Source organism: Canis lupus, chromosome 30, assembly GCF_011100685.1.
Source record: "Canis lupus familiaris isolate Mischka breed German Shepherd chromosome 30, alternate assembly UU_Cfam_GSD_1.0, whole genome shotgun sequence".
Classification (NCBI taxonomy): domain Eukaryota; kingdom Metazoa; phylum Chordata; class Mammalia; order Carnivora; family Canidae; genus Canis; species Canis lupus.
In genome coordinates this window covers 36,408,593-36,427,505 of record NC_049251.1, presented here as the reverse complement: position 1 = coordinate 36,427,505, position 18,913 = coordinate 36,408,593, and the positions used below count along the sequence as shown (strand labels likewise).

At 35.5% G+C, this 18,913-nt stretch overlaps 1 protein-coding gene across 2 annotated transcripts in view; it reads right to left on the bottom strand.

Annotated features, from left to right (window-relative positions):
• The window catches only part of ARIH1 (ariadne RBR E3 ubiquitin protein ligase 1), a 124,281-nt gene that overhangs the window by 64,746 nt on the left and 40,622 nt on the right, over positions 1-18,913 (bottom strand). For both annotated transcript variants that reach the window (XM_038580911.1, XM_038580910.1), the window contains one exon: positions 9,416-9,483. In XM_038580911.1, the coding sequence (XP_038436839.1) occupies positions 9,416-9,483 (68 nt within the window). The remainder of the gene's footprint in view (positions 1-9,415; positions 9,484-18,913) is intronic.

Below are 18,913 nucleotides of genomic sequence, written 5' to 3'. Positions count from 1 at the left end.
ACCCCTCGGATCACGCCCTGAGCTGAAGGCAGATGCACAACCGCTGAGCCACCCAGGTGCCCCTTAGGAGGTTTTTTGCTTTTTGTTTTTAACATATTGCAGGATTCAAAGTGACATTCTTTTTCAGTCCTGATATTAATTATTTGTGCCTTCTTTTTTCTTGATTAATCTCACCAGGGTATCAACGTTATCAGTCTAGGGGGAAAAAAATCTTTTGGCTCTTTAGCCATTCTATGTTTCTTTTCTGTTTTATTAAATTCTTCTGTTATTTCTTGTAATTTCTCTGAAATTATTCTGTTGCTCGTTTTTTTTTTTTTAAGATTTTATTTATTTAAGAGAGTGAACAAAAGAGACAGAGAGGAAGAGCATGTGCACAAGGCGGGGTAGGGGCAGAAGGAGAGGGAGAAGCAGGCTCTCCAGTGAGCAGGGAGCCCAATGCAGAACTCAATCCTGGGACTCCAGGATCTTGACCTAAGCCAAAGGCAGACACTTAACCAACTGATCCACCCAGGTGCTCTTGTTGCTCATTTTCTATCATGACACATCTAGCTCATTACTTGAGACTTAAGATGAAAGCTTAGTTCATTACTTTTCTTATATATGCATGTAAGGTTATAAACTCTACTACTTAAGCACAACTTAAGCTGCATTCCACAATTTTCTCCCTTAATATTCAAATAGTTGCTTAAATAACAGTATAAATATTTGAAACTTCAACAAAATTGACAGAACTTAAAACACTTCAAAGAATGCAAAGGCTAGTTACAACATAAAGGTGTTTTTATTAATTAAAAGATGGCACTGTTTATGAAAACATTTTCTATGAACACAGTATTCTAAATTGGCATGTCTTTCAACCTACAGAGGTAATCAACTTACTATCATTTCCACTGTTGCTGTTAAGTCAGCTGTTCTCTAAAAATATATGTGTAATATAAACTTTCTATATATTTTTCTATATATATATAATATATACACAAATTTTTAATCTTTGAAAGTAATCTTTCTTGTATCTTTTTTTTTTTTTAGATTTTATTTATTTGTTCATTAGAGACACAGAGAGAGAGGCACAGACACAGGCAGAGGGAGAAGCAGGCTCCATGAAGGAGCCCAATGCGGAACCCGATCCCAGGACTCCAGGATCATGCCCTGAGCCAAAGGCAGACGCTCAACCGCTGAGCCACCTAAGCGTCCCTCTTCCTTGTATCTTATTGCTTTTATGATTATTTTTGCTGTTGTTTCTGTAGTTGTCCTATGATGTTTTAAAATGTGAATTAAAAAAAAAAAAGTGGATTTCTTTTTATTGTATTTCATGAAATCTAAAATACTTTGGTACCGAAATTTCATGATCTTACCAGAAAGTGAAATAGGAAACTTTTCATGTCAGCATTTCAATCTTGTTGGACTACAAGGTGCCATCAATTGAAAGATGCATTCAAATTTTAAGCACATTAAAATATCTTAGAATCAATAAGTAGTATTTATTATGCATGGAAACTGTTAGGCTTCTTAAATTGTTTGACTTTTTTTTTTTTTCTTTCACCAATCTGGGAAATTTTCAGTCATTATATCTTCAAATACTGCCTTTGGCCCATTCTCTCCTAAAACTCAATGAGACCTTCTCATTAGATCCTTTACATTTCTTAACTTCTCCTCTGCATTTTCCATCTTTTAGAGTATGTACTTTATTAAAATAGTGGTTTGGTCTGATCTTCTAATACACTAAACCTCTCTTTAGCTTTGTCCAATCTGCTGTTAAATTAATTCACTGAGTTAATTTTGCTTATTTTGGTTATAAAAATTGTCTTTTTTGAGTTGTTTTCCTAACCCTGCTAGAACTAGATTGTGCCTCCTAACACACTTGACTTATTTCAATAGCTGTGTTCAATGTTTGACACTGGTTCCATACCCATAGAACTGCACATAAATGGAACTATGAATCAAAAAAAAATAAGATAACTACAATAAATTATAATAAAAATAAATTAATAATAAGAGAAAAATTCTTTCTCACATCTCTAAGAGAGCTCATACTTTCCAGTTCCCTGCTGATGGCATACCATCTGATCCAGTTCTGACAATTCTAATATCTGGAGTCCCAAGCTGTCATATTTTAATTAAAAAAATAATTTGGGGAAGCAGTTTGAGGCCTTAATGTTCTTTCTCTAGAAGAGATTTATATTTGTTTGTTGTCAAGTGCCTGGGTACATTAATAGTCTGGGACCATCTTAGTTCACATAAAAGACTTAAGGTTTTCTGGGCCACCCAGATGACAGGAATACTATCTTTATCTTTATAAGAGCTGGTTTACCTAATCCTCATTCTTTGTAGGCCTAAGACTCCAACTTTTTCCCCCACTAACCAGAGGGCCAATAAAAATCACAGCTCAGTCTCTTAGCTCCCTCTCCTAGATCAGAGAATACTTCCAATGCAAAGCAACCTGGAATGCTTGGCTCCTCACTCTAGACTTCCATATTCTTTCAGGCCTTAACCTTCTAATTCCTGTTTTACTAATTCTTTGATATTCTTCATTTTTAAAATGCCTCAATTTCATGAAGATTTCTCTACTGTATTTAGTGGATAGAATGGTCCAAATTACCAGAAGTTTCCCAGGGTCTCATATTTTCTTGGTCATAGTTTAACGTCTCTTCCACCTACACTCTGTTTTCAATTAACCATCATCATCCTAAGTCAACATTATCCTTCTACCTGAGTTATTAAAATAGATTTCCAATGGGTCATCCTGCTGATGGAGAATCAACTCATATTGTTACTAATTTTTTTCTGCAATAATCCCCTTATATCACATTTCTCCATTAAAAAACCTTCAAACCTTTCCACTTAATAGAAAAAAAAAAAAGCCAAATTCACTTGCTTAGAATTCAAGGTCCTCCACAGTGTGCTTCCTATTAAACATGCCCTATCATTTCCCCTCTATCTTTCATGTACTCCATGAAATCTCATTACCATTCAATGTGTGTCCCTTAAACTACCCCCCCTTCTCCCAACTCATTTCCTGAACTTGAAATGCTCAGGTTCCCACTTTGCCTGCCCTTCCAGACCGAATTAAATGCCATCACATCAATAAATCTCTTTCCTACCTGAGCCAGAAATAACCTTTTAAATATTCCCTTAAAATTTTACCTCTAAGTACCTTAGATAAATGACATATGATACATTGTTCTGTGTACCTCTTCATCACCAAACCTCTACTCAATGTCTTTTACACAGCTGATATTAAAAAACATTCTTGAAATTTATATAGTAGGAAGATAGCAGGGAGATAGACAAGAGAAAAACTTCAGATGAAATAACTAATGGAGAAAACTGCTCCGAGTTCATACACCTAGGAGGTGGTGGAGCAGAGATCCCATGTCCTTAACCACTAGAGTATAGTGAGAGTATACATTTGCTGCTTTCCATACATGCTCCCCAGTAACACCAAACTTTTTTTTTTTTTTTAAGATTTATTTATTCATGAGAGACACAGAGAGAAAGGCAGAGACATAGAGAGAGAAGCAGGCTCCCTGCGGGGAGCCTGACGTGGGACTCGATCCCGGATCCTAGGATCATGTCCTGAGCCGAAGGCAGATGCTCAACCGCTGAGCCACCCAGGTGTCCCTACACCAAACTTTTTAAACAGTAAGAACCCACCATACTATAGAAGGGTGATAAATGCCATCACAAAAGCCTGGTTTCTGACAAACCAAACTTATTCTTACATCCCAGAAGTTAACTGTGAAACAATATATTAGTAGTGATGTGGCTAAGAAAAGTTCCATACCATCGTAACAACACATAAGTGCCAGTTCTAATAACTATTCACTCAATGGTGTTAATGCTTCAGAATGAAAACTGAATACCTATTTGCAACATAGCCTGCATTGAAATCAATTTTCAAGATTCTTTGATTATACCTGTCCATGAAAAGCTGTGAGTCATCGATCACTTATATATTTCCTTACCTCAAATATGCCAGTTAACTCATTAACACCCACCGTATAGAGAAGTACTGGGTTTTTTGTGTTGTTGTTTTTTTTAACTTATGATCAATTCTAAAGAAGCATTATTTGGTGGGTTTTGTTTCTATTCCTGATATACTGAAATCTGATTTACATCCATGTCATCATTTACAGAAATTACATATTTAAAAAATAAAACCTAGAAACGGTTGAACTAAAATATTTACTAAACACTGACTACATATTAGGAATTATGTACTAGCAATGAAAGATGAATAAGACAGTTTTATACACAAACAATTCTAACAGAAGTTTTGAAATATTAAATCAAATAGATATAAAAGTGCCAATGAAGAAGTGATTAACTGTCTTGAGAAATAAGAATAGCCATCTTAGAAACAAAGCTTATGTTGGGTTTAAAAAAAAAATTAGGAAAAAGGGCATTATGGAAGGCATGCTAGGCATGGGCCAAGGACAGTACAATTCCAAAAGTGCTCCCTACGGCTTTGTAGTTAACAGCCTACATAGATATCCAGAGAAGCCCCATATAGACAAAGGAAAGAGTTGCAAAGTTCAGTCAATACAAAAATGAATTTGATGACATCTTAAAAGTTGTGCACTACTAAAGTATAATATGAGAACAGAAATAAAGATATCGAAATAAAGAGAAGATAATAGGCAGACAGGAGCTGGATTTTTAAAGATTCATTCACTTATTTGAAGGAGAGAGTGAGAGCAGGGGGAGAGGCAGTGGGAGAAGGAAAAGGAGAGAAGTAGACTCGCCTCTGAGTCTGACGTGGGGGCTCTATCTCATGACCCTGAGATCATAACCTAAGCCAAAATCGAGTCAGAGGCTTAACCAACTGAAATTACATATTAGGAGTTGTGTTATGTACTAGCACTCCAGAAGCAGAATTTGTAAATGTCTTGTCAGGGGAGGTGAGTGAGAAGAATGGGCAAAATAGATACAAACTTCCAATTACAAAGCCAGTAAGTTATGGAGATAAAAAAGTACAGCACAAGGAACACAGTACTATTGTAGTAACATTATATGGTGACAGAGGGTAACTACATTTATCATGGTAAGCAATGAGTAATGTATAGAATTGCTGAATCATTATGTTGTACAACTGAAATTAATATAACGTTGTACGTCAACTATATTACAAAAGTAAAATTAAAAATTTTTAAATAAAAAAGTCTTGCCATAAAAGAAAGGGAAAAAAGGACAACTCACTTTCTCAGTCTCTCCTGCTGACAGGATTCAGGCCCAGCAGGAGCAGGGTGACCTATTGTTTATGAAAAGTACAGTACTTGAAGAAGATTGGATGAAGAATTCATTCTGTCAAAGGGATAAGGATACACCCAGCTTTCAGAGGCCAAAACAGCAGAAATACTAGTTGAGATAGAGAGGTCAGTCACATGCCCAATATTGATGTTATGCGCTGTAAGGTCTGTGCGCCCAATGGCAACCTAAAAGGCACGTTTACTAAAATAGCTTGACACTGTGATTTGGGCACTTTTCCTGGATGCATAGCCTCTGTAGTTCTGCCTTTTCCAAAATGTCATATAGTTGAATCCATACAGTATGTGGCCTTTTCAGTTTCGCTTCTTTCACTTAGAAATATGCATTTAAGGTTTCTCCATATCTTTTCATGACTTCATAGCTCATTTCTTTTTACCACTAAATAATATTCGAGTGTCTGGATGTACCACAGTTTATTCATCCACCCACCAACTGAAGGACATCTTGATTGCTTCCCAAGTTTTAGCAATTATGAATAAAATTGCTATGAATATTCATGTTCAAGTTTTTCTGTGGACACAAGTTTTCAACTCATTTGGGTAAATACCGAAAAGTATGACTGATGGATCCTATGTAAGAGCATGTGTAGTTCTGTAAGAAACTGTCGAACTGTAAGCAAAGCACCTATGCCATTTTGCATCCCCACCAGCAATGAGAGTTTTTGTTGCTCTGCATCCTTATCAGTACCTAGTAGCGTCAGTGTTTGTGACTTTACCCATTCTAATAGATATGCAGTGGTATCTCATTTTACTTAGCAATGCCCTAATAATATATGATGTTGAGTTTCTCTTCATATATTTATTTAACACCTGCATATCTTCTTTAATGCAGTGTCTATTCAGATTTTTGCCCACTGGATTTTTTTCTTTACTAGTGAGTTTTAGGAGTTCTTTGTGTATTTTGGATAACAGTCGGTCTTTATCAGATGTCTTCTGCAAATATTTTCTCCATGTCTGTGGCTTGTTACTCATTCTCTTAATATTTTCCTTTAAAAAAAATCCTTTTCAAAGATGTTTTTTGTTTCATGTATTTTTGTTCTCTATTTCACTTATGTTACTTTATCTTAAATACCTATTCTACTGTTTGGAGGATTTGTGTGTGTGTGTGTTTTTCCTTTGTTTGTGTTTTTCTAAGTTCCTATTTCAAAAGCTTTGTTTTCTACCTTTTTCTCTTTCTCTTATAAAGATACTAAGCCTGCAAATTCCCCTGTATCTCCTAAGCCATATTCTACATTTGTACTGTCACTGTTTAGTTACAATCATTTTTAGATAGTAAGAGTTATCTCAAAGTATAAAAATAGAATGCAAATAGATTTTCACTAGAATTCATCATAGCCTAAATTTGACCAATTTGAAAATAACATACTCTGAAAGGTACCAAATACCAATACATATTTTAAATCCTCTCTGCTTACTGATAAACAGTCTAGAAGAAAACACATTAGTGTAAGAAGACTTATGTGCCAACAGAAGTAAGATAAAAAGAGCATCCACAAAACAAGAATCAGGTTATTATAATAAATAAAACAGATACTGTTGAACTAAACAATTCAAGATGGCTAAATAGTAGAATGGGTGAAAAACGAAACCAAGTGAGTGAATTAAACATAAACCAGGTAACTTCACAGACCAAAGGAGAAAGGTAAAGACACAAGTACAGAAGAAATATTTTGAAAAAAAATTAAAATTAACTTCCAAAAGGGATCCAAAAATTTCAGTAAGTGACTAACAGGGATTCAGGAAAGCATTAGGAGAATTGAGAAAATACTGAAGAAATAATAGCTAAGAATTTCCCCAAACCAAAAATATTGGTCTTCAGACTTAAAGGGCCCAACTGGATATACTTTCAAAAGCTACTCAAAATTTCAAAATATTAAGGATTTCTCTTAGAGCCCTTAAAAATCTAGTACATATGAAATGATTTAAATGACTAAAGATATAATCTGTGGAGAGAAAAAGGTAAATTTGGAGAAAACAGTGAAATGCAAGAGACCAACCAAAAGAAAAACAAAAAGTTAAATATATACTAGTAAAAATGCTTGTGAAGGTAACCACTAGAAAAACTGAAATAAAACATATAACTGAAATTATTAGGGGGGAAAAAAGAACAAAAACTTGATCAAGCCAACAAAATAACTAAATAGCCAACATTATAAATACAGGGCCCAACTTACAATGGCAGTAATTAAATCTAAACATATTAGTAAGCATAAAGTCTGGCAGTGTTAATATCAAACACAGAATATAATGTGCAACTCATTAAATGAGGCAAAAAGATATTGCATATTGATTTCAGAAACACTAAAGATTTAAAAGGCACCCAATAATATATTTCAGAATATATAAAAAATTGAAATTACAAAAAAGACACTGAAAAATTCACACACACACACACAGAAGTTTCCAAGGTGCTACCTACTTTTTAATTCATACTTACATTTAAGTACAGTATTTAACTGAAAAATGCTTTCAGCAGTGTCAACAGTGTTACATGAGAAAATTCAGAATGTCTTTGGAGAAATATTATTAACACAAACTGTTCAGTCTAGCTCACTACAAAATATCAGATATAAATAAAACTCCTTTTCCTAATAGAAGTGTCACAAAATAAGCCAGAAAATAAATGTTACCAAAATTAAGAAATTAAGAAATACCACTGACTTCAGAACACAGGTGGTGGTGGAGGCGATCACACTTAGCAGTATTTTATTCTTCATAAACCCTAGGAAAACTACATATGCTTCAGAACATAAGCTTGGGAGTCCAACAAACCTGAGTGCTAACTTCTTGTGTTACAAAACTGAGATAAACTCTAAGCCTTAGTTTCCGTATCAGTTAGGTGGGGATAATAGTTCCTAACTCCATGAAGCTATAAGGAGGATAAGGTGAAATAATTGTGGCACAACGGGCCCAATAATTGATTATTACTTGTTACTATTAAATTGTAGTTGGGGTGCAAGGTGTGAGAAATTGAGCAATGTTCTTGGTATTATTTAGTATCTGTTTTGCAAAGTTCTTTCAAGTTTAAAATCAAATGGGAAGTATTTTCCATTTATTTTCTCATTAATATTTGGGTTTCAATTCCCAACAACTAGTGTTAACTCTTGATTTTAATAAAGATTGCTAATTTTAGACTGAAGAATGGCTGATAGAATAAATATAGGCAGTCACCCTACCACCTTAACAAGTATTCCTGGGTCACCAGGGTGGCTCAGCAGTTGAGCTCCTCCCTTCGGCCCAGGGTGTGATCAAGTACCACATCAGGCTCCCTGCAGGGAGCCTGCTTTTCCCTCTGCCTATGTCTCTGCCTCTCTCTGTGTGTGTCTCTCATGAATAAATAAATAAATAAATTCTAAAACAAAAACAAAATAAAACCAAATATTCCTAATTTCCAATCTAAGGGGAAAAAAATTAAGAATGGCTTTAATATTGTCCTCCTCTAGTCCTGTAATTTCTTCCCTTTCAGAACTAGAAAGGCTTTCAGGGAGAAAAAATAAATAATCTCAATGGAATATAATCTTGCCTGAAACCAGATAACTTGTCCAAACAGCTGCTTTGATTATCAGGATACCCTGAGCAACTTCTTTATTTTTATTGAATAAATGTCATTAATATGCCCAACACAGATTTAAGGTTGTGGGTAAGAAATCTTTATTTAACTAATGGAAGATATTATTCCTATGTTTGAAGACTGTATCAAGCACTTTTATTTTTCAAGCACTTTTTAAAATGTATTTTATCTTATTTTAAGTAGGCTCCATGCCCAACGTGGGACTTGAACTCAGGACCCTGAGATTAAGAGCTGCATTCTCTACCAACTGAGCCAGCCAAGTGCCCCTTGAACACTTTTTCAAAATCCACTTTTAGTTCTCAGTATTCAAGAAGATTCAATTTTGAAGATACTGAAGGAGAGTCCCCACCTTAGCTCCAAAACACAAAAGGAACATTAAGCCTAAATTCCCTTAACACTAAGATTATTGCAGAATTTACAGATGAGGAATACAAGAAATTAAAGCACATACAACATGCACATTGGTTTTTTTCCAATACTGGTATATAAATCAATTCCTTATTTGCTTCTTATAAATTCAGTTAAACAGGCTTTCTGTGTTACTTCTAAGTACAAAGCTGACAATATAGTTCCTTACCTTTCCATTAGCTTCTCTTTATCCCAATTGAAGTGGCTAAGGAGTATTCTTGTGATAGTTGCTGGATTCTAAAGAAGGGGGGAGAAAAAGTTATTTTAAGGTAACAGTACTTCATTGACACTTTGTGAATTTTTAGGTTGAATTTAATTTCATCCCCCCCAAATTTCCTTTCCTAAGATATTTCTTTATTCTACAAAGAAAATACAAAATTTAGCTGTAAGATAAAGATGATTTAAAAATAGTTTGCCATACTAATTTGTTAGGCTTCTATAGGATTCCAAAGCAGAATTCAAAATAAGTCAAAAAGAGATTAAACGAAAACTTGCTGTATTAAATCAAGCACTAGTTAAAAGTAACTCCTTTGCATTTAAGATTTAGCATACTGTCATACTGTTAATCAACAAAATTTCTAATCAATAAAATTTCTAATACTTTATATCGTACTGAATAGTTCAAATGAGTCTAAGCCATATTTATAAGTCAGAAGGTCCATCAGAGATATTTAGTGAAAACACAAAATATCTGTACTGGGTAATAATTTAGAGAGCATAATCTGAGGTTGCTGTTTCATTTCTAGAGGGACAAGCTAACAGCATCAAAAAAAAAAAAAAAAAAACAACAACACCCAAATTTACTGTCTTACTGTTTAATGCTGTCGTTTATTTTCACTAATATTTATTTCCATTTCCCAATTAATCAGGTTACTATCTGGGTACAGAATTTTAACTTAAAATGTGAGTTACAATGTCAGAGGTAGAATTCAAACCTGAATCTTAATTTATAGGTCATGTATAATTTTATTACATCAAATAACATTTCAAAAAGGATCTCTGCATAAAACTACTTTTGTGTCACCATAGTTAAAGTATTAGTTAGCAAGTGACTTAACTAAAAAAGTAACCTTGTATATAAATAATGTCATGGAAAAAATCTCTATCAAGTATTCTCAATAATACCATTTGTCACAGAAAAATTCACATACATTCAATGCCCTCCACCCCCAAATCCAAAGATGTAGATATGGTAACTCTCATTTGACCACTCTAGGTACATTTTGCTAATCTATTTAGGTACTCTTTGCTTCTTGGGCCCAGACTCCATTAAGAATCCTCCTTTAACATAGCATTCAACAACCACCACCACTTAACAAGAGTTAGTATGTAGGAGGAAAAAACCACCAACCCTATTAACTGATCCTATTTTATATTTATTTATACAGACTATACACTGTTTTGTCTAGCTTTTTCTCAGAAATGTGATTCAACAATTTATTCACACCCCAACCCACCCAACCCTACCCAACTCTGTTTGGAAACAGGTTTTCACAATAAGACTTGCCTGCAATTGAAAAGAGTTATTCATTTAGGTTTAGTTGTATGTAAAATAAAGGCAATAAGCCTATCAATTGGTAGAATGAAGTTCAGTAGTACCTATGAGAATTTGTGGCATCCAAATACACTGTTCTCTGCTGCTAGACAGAGTGCTTGGGGAAAAATGTTTCAGGAGTTGAGTCTCAAGTTTACAAAGAGAAAAGAGGAAGAAGAGGACAAATGCCCTCTGATGCCCTTTGATGTTGCTGTACTCTAGTGTCTTTTCCAGTATCAAAAATTGGTGCTATCCAGAAGTTCCCAAACCCATTACTCGTTTACCAAAAATTATTATGGAAAGTTCAGTTAAAGCACAGATTACTAGTTCCACTCTCATAGTTCTACTTAACAGGTCTGGAGTAGGGTGTCCTTAAATATGTTCATGACCCAAGGGATTCAGAAAATTAGACCAGCAGTCTCCCAGGTGAAGAAAACACAACAGTTTTTCTATTTTTTAGCTCGTCCTTCAAAAATTCCTGTGTTGGTAGGTGTATGTGCCTGATGTACATATTATATCAAAATTACATGCTCAAAAGTTTGAAAAAATTCGTTAAACCACAGTGGCATAATAATGCTCAAATATCGGGGATCCCTGGGTGGCGCAGAGGTTTGGCGCCTGCCTTTGGCCCAGGGCACGATATTGGAGACCCGGGATCGAATCCCACATCGGGCTCCCGGTGCATGGAGCCTGCTTCTTCCTCTGCCTATGTCTCTGCCTCTCTCTCTCTCTCTCTCTCTCACTGTGACTATCATAAATAAATAAAAATTTAAAAAAAATAATGCTCAAATATCTATATTTTGCTAGAGTCTATGTTATTGGGCAGGAGATATTTCACATACTAACTAAATAACTATATTTGGGTCACTATTTCAGTGTAGCTGGCTCAGGTCATTTATGTGCGCTGCATATAAGGAAAGGTAACGGGGGAATAACACATAATGTGAATCTACTTGTATGCCAGGCCCTGTACAAGGTACTTTAGATTTCCCATTTAATTCTCAAAGCTTTCTGTAAGGTAAACTACTTACCTGCCATTTTAAGTATGAGAAAACCATGACTAGACTCTTTGGAAGTTCTAAAAGTTACACAATATTATCCAGTTAATTAAGGGGAATACTTGTGAATTTTAGCCTAAGACAATCTGGATCTAATATTTTTTCAATTATTCCACGTAGTAAAACCTAAGGGAATATTAAAGCTCTCATTTAACTACTAGTCATGTCTAAATATCCTTTACATCTTCCACCAAAGGGTATAATCAGGACAGGATGAGGAGGGGATGGCAGAAAGCTAAGAGACACAAGGGAGCTTTCTGAGAATGTTCTACTTCTATTTCTTGAAAGTGATGGTTATATGAGAGAAAACATTTTCCAAAACAAACTATACACTTAAAAATGGGTATGTTTAGTAATATAGTTAATGTTAATTTATTTAAAAACAAAACGATCTGACTTCTGGTGCTGGCCAAGATGGAGTAGAGTAATAAGCTCACTGCAGTGGCTCTCTCCCACTGATTATTTGAACAAAATATTCTTAAAATTAAACAACAGCAGGCAGGTTGGGGAGGGAATTGAAGAACAACAAATAAGGTGATGCTGAATATCTTTTTATCTTTTATTTCCTGGCTTTGACTCACAAGTGGGTCAAATGGGGAAACTGTTGTAGCAGGCATGAGCAGCTAATACTGAGAGGAGCTTTTTTTGCTAGAGGATTATGGCAAAAGGCTCCTAACAATGTAGGGAAAATACTTTTTTTTCTCTCCTGTTTCTCTAGGTACTGCCTTGAGGCCAGCCACAGCCATGAAACTACACTGCTGCAGGAAGACAAGAGAAAATCTATTGCTCTGAATAGAAGAATCAGGAAGAGGGGCCCTGTTGTGAAAAAAAAGTTGGGGGGATCCCTATTCTTTTTTTTCTCTTGCCACCTCACCTCAAGGCACACAGGCAGGTAAGAAACTAAAACCTAGAGAGCACCACGCTTCTGGGTAAAAGAATGAAGTACCCTCTCTGAGACTCAGAGAGGATAAGGTAATTCACTAAAAAAATAAAGATGGAGAAGTAGACCCCTAATCCTGCGTATGAACCAAGTCCTGGGTTTGCACCTTCAAGCTATGCCCATTTGGAATGCAGCTAAAGTATAGGAGAGGCTTTTAGAATAGAACTATAATATAAATGACTGCCCAAATCCTAGATCAACCTAAGTGGGGATGGAAGGGCAACTCAACACAGCAGAGGCTTTGAAAACTGAACAGATAATGGAACTACTCTCTATATAAAGTGAGAAAAAATATGCAGTTATAACCTAACTGAATTGACTTGTTTACTCAAATAATCCTCACCTCTCTAAAGGATTTAACAGGATGCAGAAACTCAGAACACAATATTCAAAATGTCCAGGATAGAATACAAAAATCAACACACAAGAACAACAAAAATCTGACCAATTCTCAAAGGAGAAGATAATTAATAGATGCTGACCCCAAGGTGACTCAGATATTAAAACATCAAAGACTTTTAAGGCAACTATTAAAAACATGATCCAGTAGGTGAAAATGGACACCTTAAGGTGGATGAAACAAATTCTTAGGAAAGAAACAAGTTACAAAAAAGAGTCAAATGGAAATTTTATTTTTATTTTTTTAACATTTTATTTATTTATTCATTAGAGATACAGAGAAAGAGGCAGAGACACAGTCAGAGGGAGAAGTAGGCTCCCTGTGGGGAGCCAAATGTAGAACTCGATCCCAGGACCCCGGGATCACGACCTGAGACAAAGGTAGAAGCTCAACTGCTGAGCCACCCAGGTGCCCCTATTTTATATTTTTTTAAGATTTTATTTGGCATTTATTTATTTATTTTATTTTTTAGATTTTATTTTACTGGGCAGCAGATTTTATTTATTTATTCATGAGAGACAGAGAAAGAGAGAGGCAGAGACACAGACAGAGAGAAACAGATTACCCCCCCAAACCCCTGCCCAGGGAGCCTGATGCTGGACTTGATCCCCCGACAGGGATCATGCCCTGAGCCAAAGGGAGATGCTCAACTATTGAGCAACCCAGGTGTCCCTAAATGCAAATTTTAGAACTGAAAACAAAGTTTACTGGGTAGGCTCAATAGCAGAAAGGAGATTACAGAGAAGTCAATGAACCTGAAGACATATCAATTAAAAATTATCCAAATTTAATAATAAAAAAACTTTTTTTAAAAAAGAAACAATCTCTCAGGGCCCTGTGGGGTAAATACCAAAAGCTGTCAGCCTAGAATCCTATATTCAGTGAAAGTATAGTTTAGGAATGATGACAAAGATATTCTCAGACAAGAGAAAACATTGCCAGCAGGCCTGCTCTAAATGAAAACGCTAAAAAGAAGTTCTTTAGGTGCAAAGGAAATGATTCCAGAAGGGAACTTGGAATGTGGGGGGGAAAGAGCAAGAGAAAGGGTAAATGGTAAGTATTACGGACTATTTTTCTCTCCTCTTATGTCCTTGAAAATACATTAAAATGCTGAAATTAAAAATTATAACAGGCAATGGTGGGAGAAAGGGTTAAAATGTATAGGAAGTGACATATGACAACTACAATATAAAGGGACTGGGAGAGAAGCAAACCATACAGGTGTGAGGCTTCTGTGGGTTTCCTTGGAATGGTAGAATATGAACTCTAAGTAAAATGTGAAGAGTTAAAATATCTATATTATAATCCCTAGGACAACCAATGAATAACTAGAAATTTAAAATTTTGAAGAATCATTTACAACAGCACCAAAATTTGACATATTCAGGTATAAATTTATTAACATATGTAAAGTATCTGTATGCTGAAAACTGCAAAATACTGATGAAGGAAATAAAAAGAAGACCTAGATACATGGATAGATACACTATCTTTCCGGGCTTGGGAGACTCAATATAATTAAAATATTATTTCTTCTCAAATTGATCTATAGATTCAATTCAATAACAATCAAAATCCCAGTAGGTATCAACAAAATGATTCTAAAGCTTATACGGAATAGCAAGGAAACTAGCATGACCAAAATAATTTTGAAAAGAACACCAAATGGATCAAGATAGTATGGTACTGGTACAAAAACAAAAAAATCAATGGAACAGAATAGAAAATCCAGAAATGGATCCACAACTATATGGTCAACTAATCTTCAATAAATCAAGAAAGAATACCCAGTGGAAAAAAAGATAGTTTCTTCAACAAATGATGTTGAGAAAACTGGAGAGCAATATGCAGAAGAATGAAACTGGACCACCTTCTTAGATCATACAGAAAAGTAAATTCAAAATGGACGGAAAACCTAAACATGAGATTAAGAAAACATCAAAATCCTGGAAGAGAACACAGGCAGCAACCTTTTGACATCAGTCACAGCAAGTTCTTACTAGATATGTCTCCTAATGCAAGGGAAATAAAAGCAAAAATGAACCACTGGGACTTTATCAAGATAAAAAGCTTCTACACAGCAAAGGAAACAATCAACAAAACTAAAAAACAACCTACAGATTGGGAAAAGCTATTTGCAAATGACATATCTGATAAAGGGTTAGTATCCAAAAATCTATAAAATGCTTATCAAACTCAATACTCAAAAAACAAATAATCCAATAAAAAAATGGACAGAAGACATGATATTTTTCCAAAGGAGAAGCACAGATGGTTAAGAGACAGAGGAAAAGATGCTCCACATCACTCATCATCAGGTAAATACAAATCAAAACTACAATAAGGTATCACCTCACAACGGTCAGAATGGCTAAAATTAACAACACAGGAAACAACAGGTGTTGGCAAGGATGCAGAGAAAGGGGAACCCTCTTGTGGTGTTTATGGGAATACAAACTGGTACAGCCACCCTGAAAAATAATATGGAGGTTCCTCAAAAAGTTAAAAGTAGGGTGCCTGGGTGGCTCAGTCGGTTAGGTTATCTGTCTTCAGCTCAGGTTGTAATCCTACAGTCCTGGGATCAAGTCCCACATCAAGGGGAGCCTACCTCTCCCTCTCCCTCTGATCTTCCCCACTCCCATTGTGTTCTCACTCACTCTGCTCGTAAATAAATAAATAAATGAATAAATAAATAAAATCTTTAAAAAAGAAAATTAAAAGGAAAACTACCCCTAAGATCCAGCAATTATACTACTAGGTACTTACCTAAAGGATACAAAAATAATGATTCGAAGGGATATATTGCAGCATTATTAACAATAGCCAAATTACACAAAGAACCCAAATGTCCAATGACTGATGGATGGATAAAGAAACATAGCATGTGTACAGATACACACACATACAAACATTACTCAACCATAAAAAGGATTGAAATCTTACCATTTGCAACTACCTCCGCAGAGCTAGAGAGTATTATGCTAAGTCGGAGAAAGACAAATACCAATGATTTCATTCATATATGGAATTTAAGAAACAAATGGACAGTGTAGGGGGGCAAAGCAGAAAACCGACTCAACTGCAGAGAAAAAACTGAGGGTTGCTGGAGGGGAGATGGGTGGGGGGACAGGTTAAATGGGTGATGGGTATTAAGGAGTGGACTTGTGATGAGCACTGGGTGTTGGATGGAAGTGACGAATCACCAGATTCTAAAACTGAAACTAACGGTAAACTGTATATTAACTAATTGAAATTAAAAACATGAAAAATAAACAAACAAAATGTTATTATCAAAATATATTATAAAGCTACAGGGCTGGCAAAAGAATAGATATACCAATCAAAGAAATAAAAGCCAGAAATAGATCCACACAAATATGCCAAAGTGACTTTTTACAAAGGTGCTACAATTCGGGGGTGGAGGGAGAGACACTGACAGCTTTTTCTAAAAACACTGCTAGAATAATCAAGATATCTATATATTTTTTTTTAAATCAACTTTACCCTAAACCTTAGACTTTACACAAAATTAATAATGGATCAGACCTAAATGTAAAACACAGGACCATAAAACTTCTAGGGGAAAATATATGCGGCCTCGGTTTGGGCAAAGAGTTCTTAGATAACAAAAGCACAAGCCATAAGAAAAACTGACAAATTGGAATTCACCAAAATGAAAAGGACACTTAAGAAAATGGAAAGAAGGACACCTGGGTGGCTCAGTGGATGAGCATCTGCCTTTGGCTCAGGGCATAAACCCAGAGTCCTAGGATCAAGTCCTGCATCCGGCTCCCAGAAGGGAGTCTGCTTCTTCTTCTGCCTATGCCTCTGCCTCTCTCTGTCTCATGAATAAATAAATAAAATCTTTAAAAAAAGAAATGAAGAGCCAGAGAATGGCAGAAAACATATGCAATTTATATCTTACAAAGGACTTGTATTTAGATTACATATTTTTAGAATCTCTTGAAACCTAATAAGAAAACAAAAATCCAATTTTAAAAATAGGCAAAAGCTTTGGGCACTTCAGCAAACAAAATCTACACAGAGACATGAAAAAGAACAAGAAAAGAGGCTCAACATTCTTAGTTATTTGAAGAAAGAATTGAAGCCACAATGTTACCACTAACAAGCCTACTAGAATGTGTGGGGGGGGGAAAGGGAATCTATCAGACAATCCCCCCAGGGCTGCAGAGTATGTGATGTAACTGGAACTGTTGGTGAGAATGCATAGTAATACAGCCCACAGGGGGAAAAAATGGCAGTTTCTTAGAAGGTTAAACACATACTTACTACAAGCCTCAAATCTATTAGGAAGTTGCCCTAAAAACTTATCTTCACTCAAAAATCTAAATAACTAAGTTTATAACAGCTTTATTCGTACCTGGCAAAATCTGGAAACAGCCCAAATATTCCACAACTGGGGAGTGGATAAACAAACTGTGGTGCATCCACAATGGAATACTACTCAGCAACAGAAAAAACTGATACATACAACAATATGAATCTCAAATGCAAATTCTAAGTGAAAGAAGCCAGATTCAAGAGGCTACATATTGTATGATTCCATTTATAGGACACCATGGAAAAAGCAAAACTACAGGGATAGTGTATAAATCTCTGGTTGCCAGGAATTATGGGTGGACGAAGCTTTGAACAAATGGGGTAGGAGGAGGGAATTATTAAGAGGGCCATTATGGAACTGCTCCGTATGTTGATTGTGGTAGCAGATCCACAACTCCAGGCCCCAATCAAAATTCATGAAATTGTACACCCAAAAGTATAAATTTTATATAAATTTAAACTATTAAGTTATAAAAGTAATTTAATCTACACTGGAGCATTTATAATAAAGTTCTGTTTAAAGTACAGAAAGTGTTGAGGAGCCTGGGTGGCTCAGTCAGTTAAGCAACTGCCTCCAGCTCAGGTCATGATCTCAGGGCTCTGGGATCCAACCCCTGCATGGGGCTCCCTGCTTCTCTCTCTGCCTCTGCCACTCCTCCTGCTTGTGCTTTCTTTCTCAAATAAATAAATAAAATCTTTAAAAAAAAAAACAATTTTTAAAAAGTACAATAAATGTTAAATGATGCTAAATAGAAGAACACAGACATGAAATTATTCAGTGCCTGGGATTTTATATACATTGTATTTCATTTAATCTTCACATCAATACTTATTACAAGTTAGGTATTATTTACATTTTACAGATAAGATTGAGAGAGTAAATCATTTGACTTCCAATGAAACAGATTAATAGGATCTGAATGCTAGAAAATTCTATAAAAATTTATGTTGTAGCACCACCCTTAAAGATTTTGACTTAATAGCTTTAGGCTGGGGTCTGATCAAAAGAGAGAAATCACCTATGCATGTTACCAAAATTCTTGATTAATTGAGTAGAAAGACAATTCAATCTCTCAGTTGAAATAACTCTTCATCCTGGGATCCCTGGGTGGCGCAGCGGTTTGGCGCCTGCCTTTGGCCCAGGGCGCGATCCTGGAGACCCGGGATCGAATCCCACGTCGGGCTCCCAGTGCATGGAGCCTGCTTCTTCCTCTGCCTGTGTCTCTGCCTCTCTCTCTCTCTCTGTGACTATCATAAATAAATAAAAATTAAAAAAAGAAATAACTCTTCATCCTATTCTTACTGGCAGTCCTCACTTTTTGAAGATACAAACAAAAAGATTTAAATAGTTAATGTGCAGGGCACCTGGGTAGCTCAATGGTTAAGCATCTGCC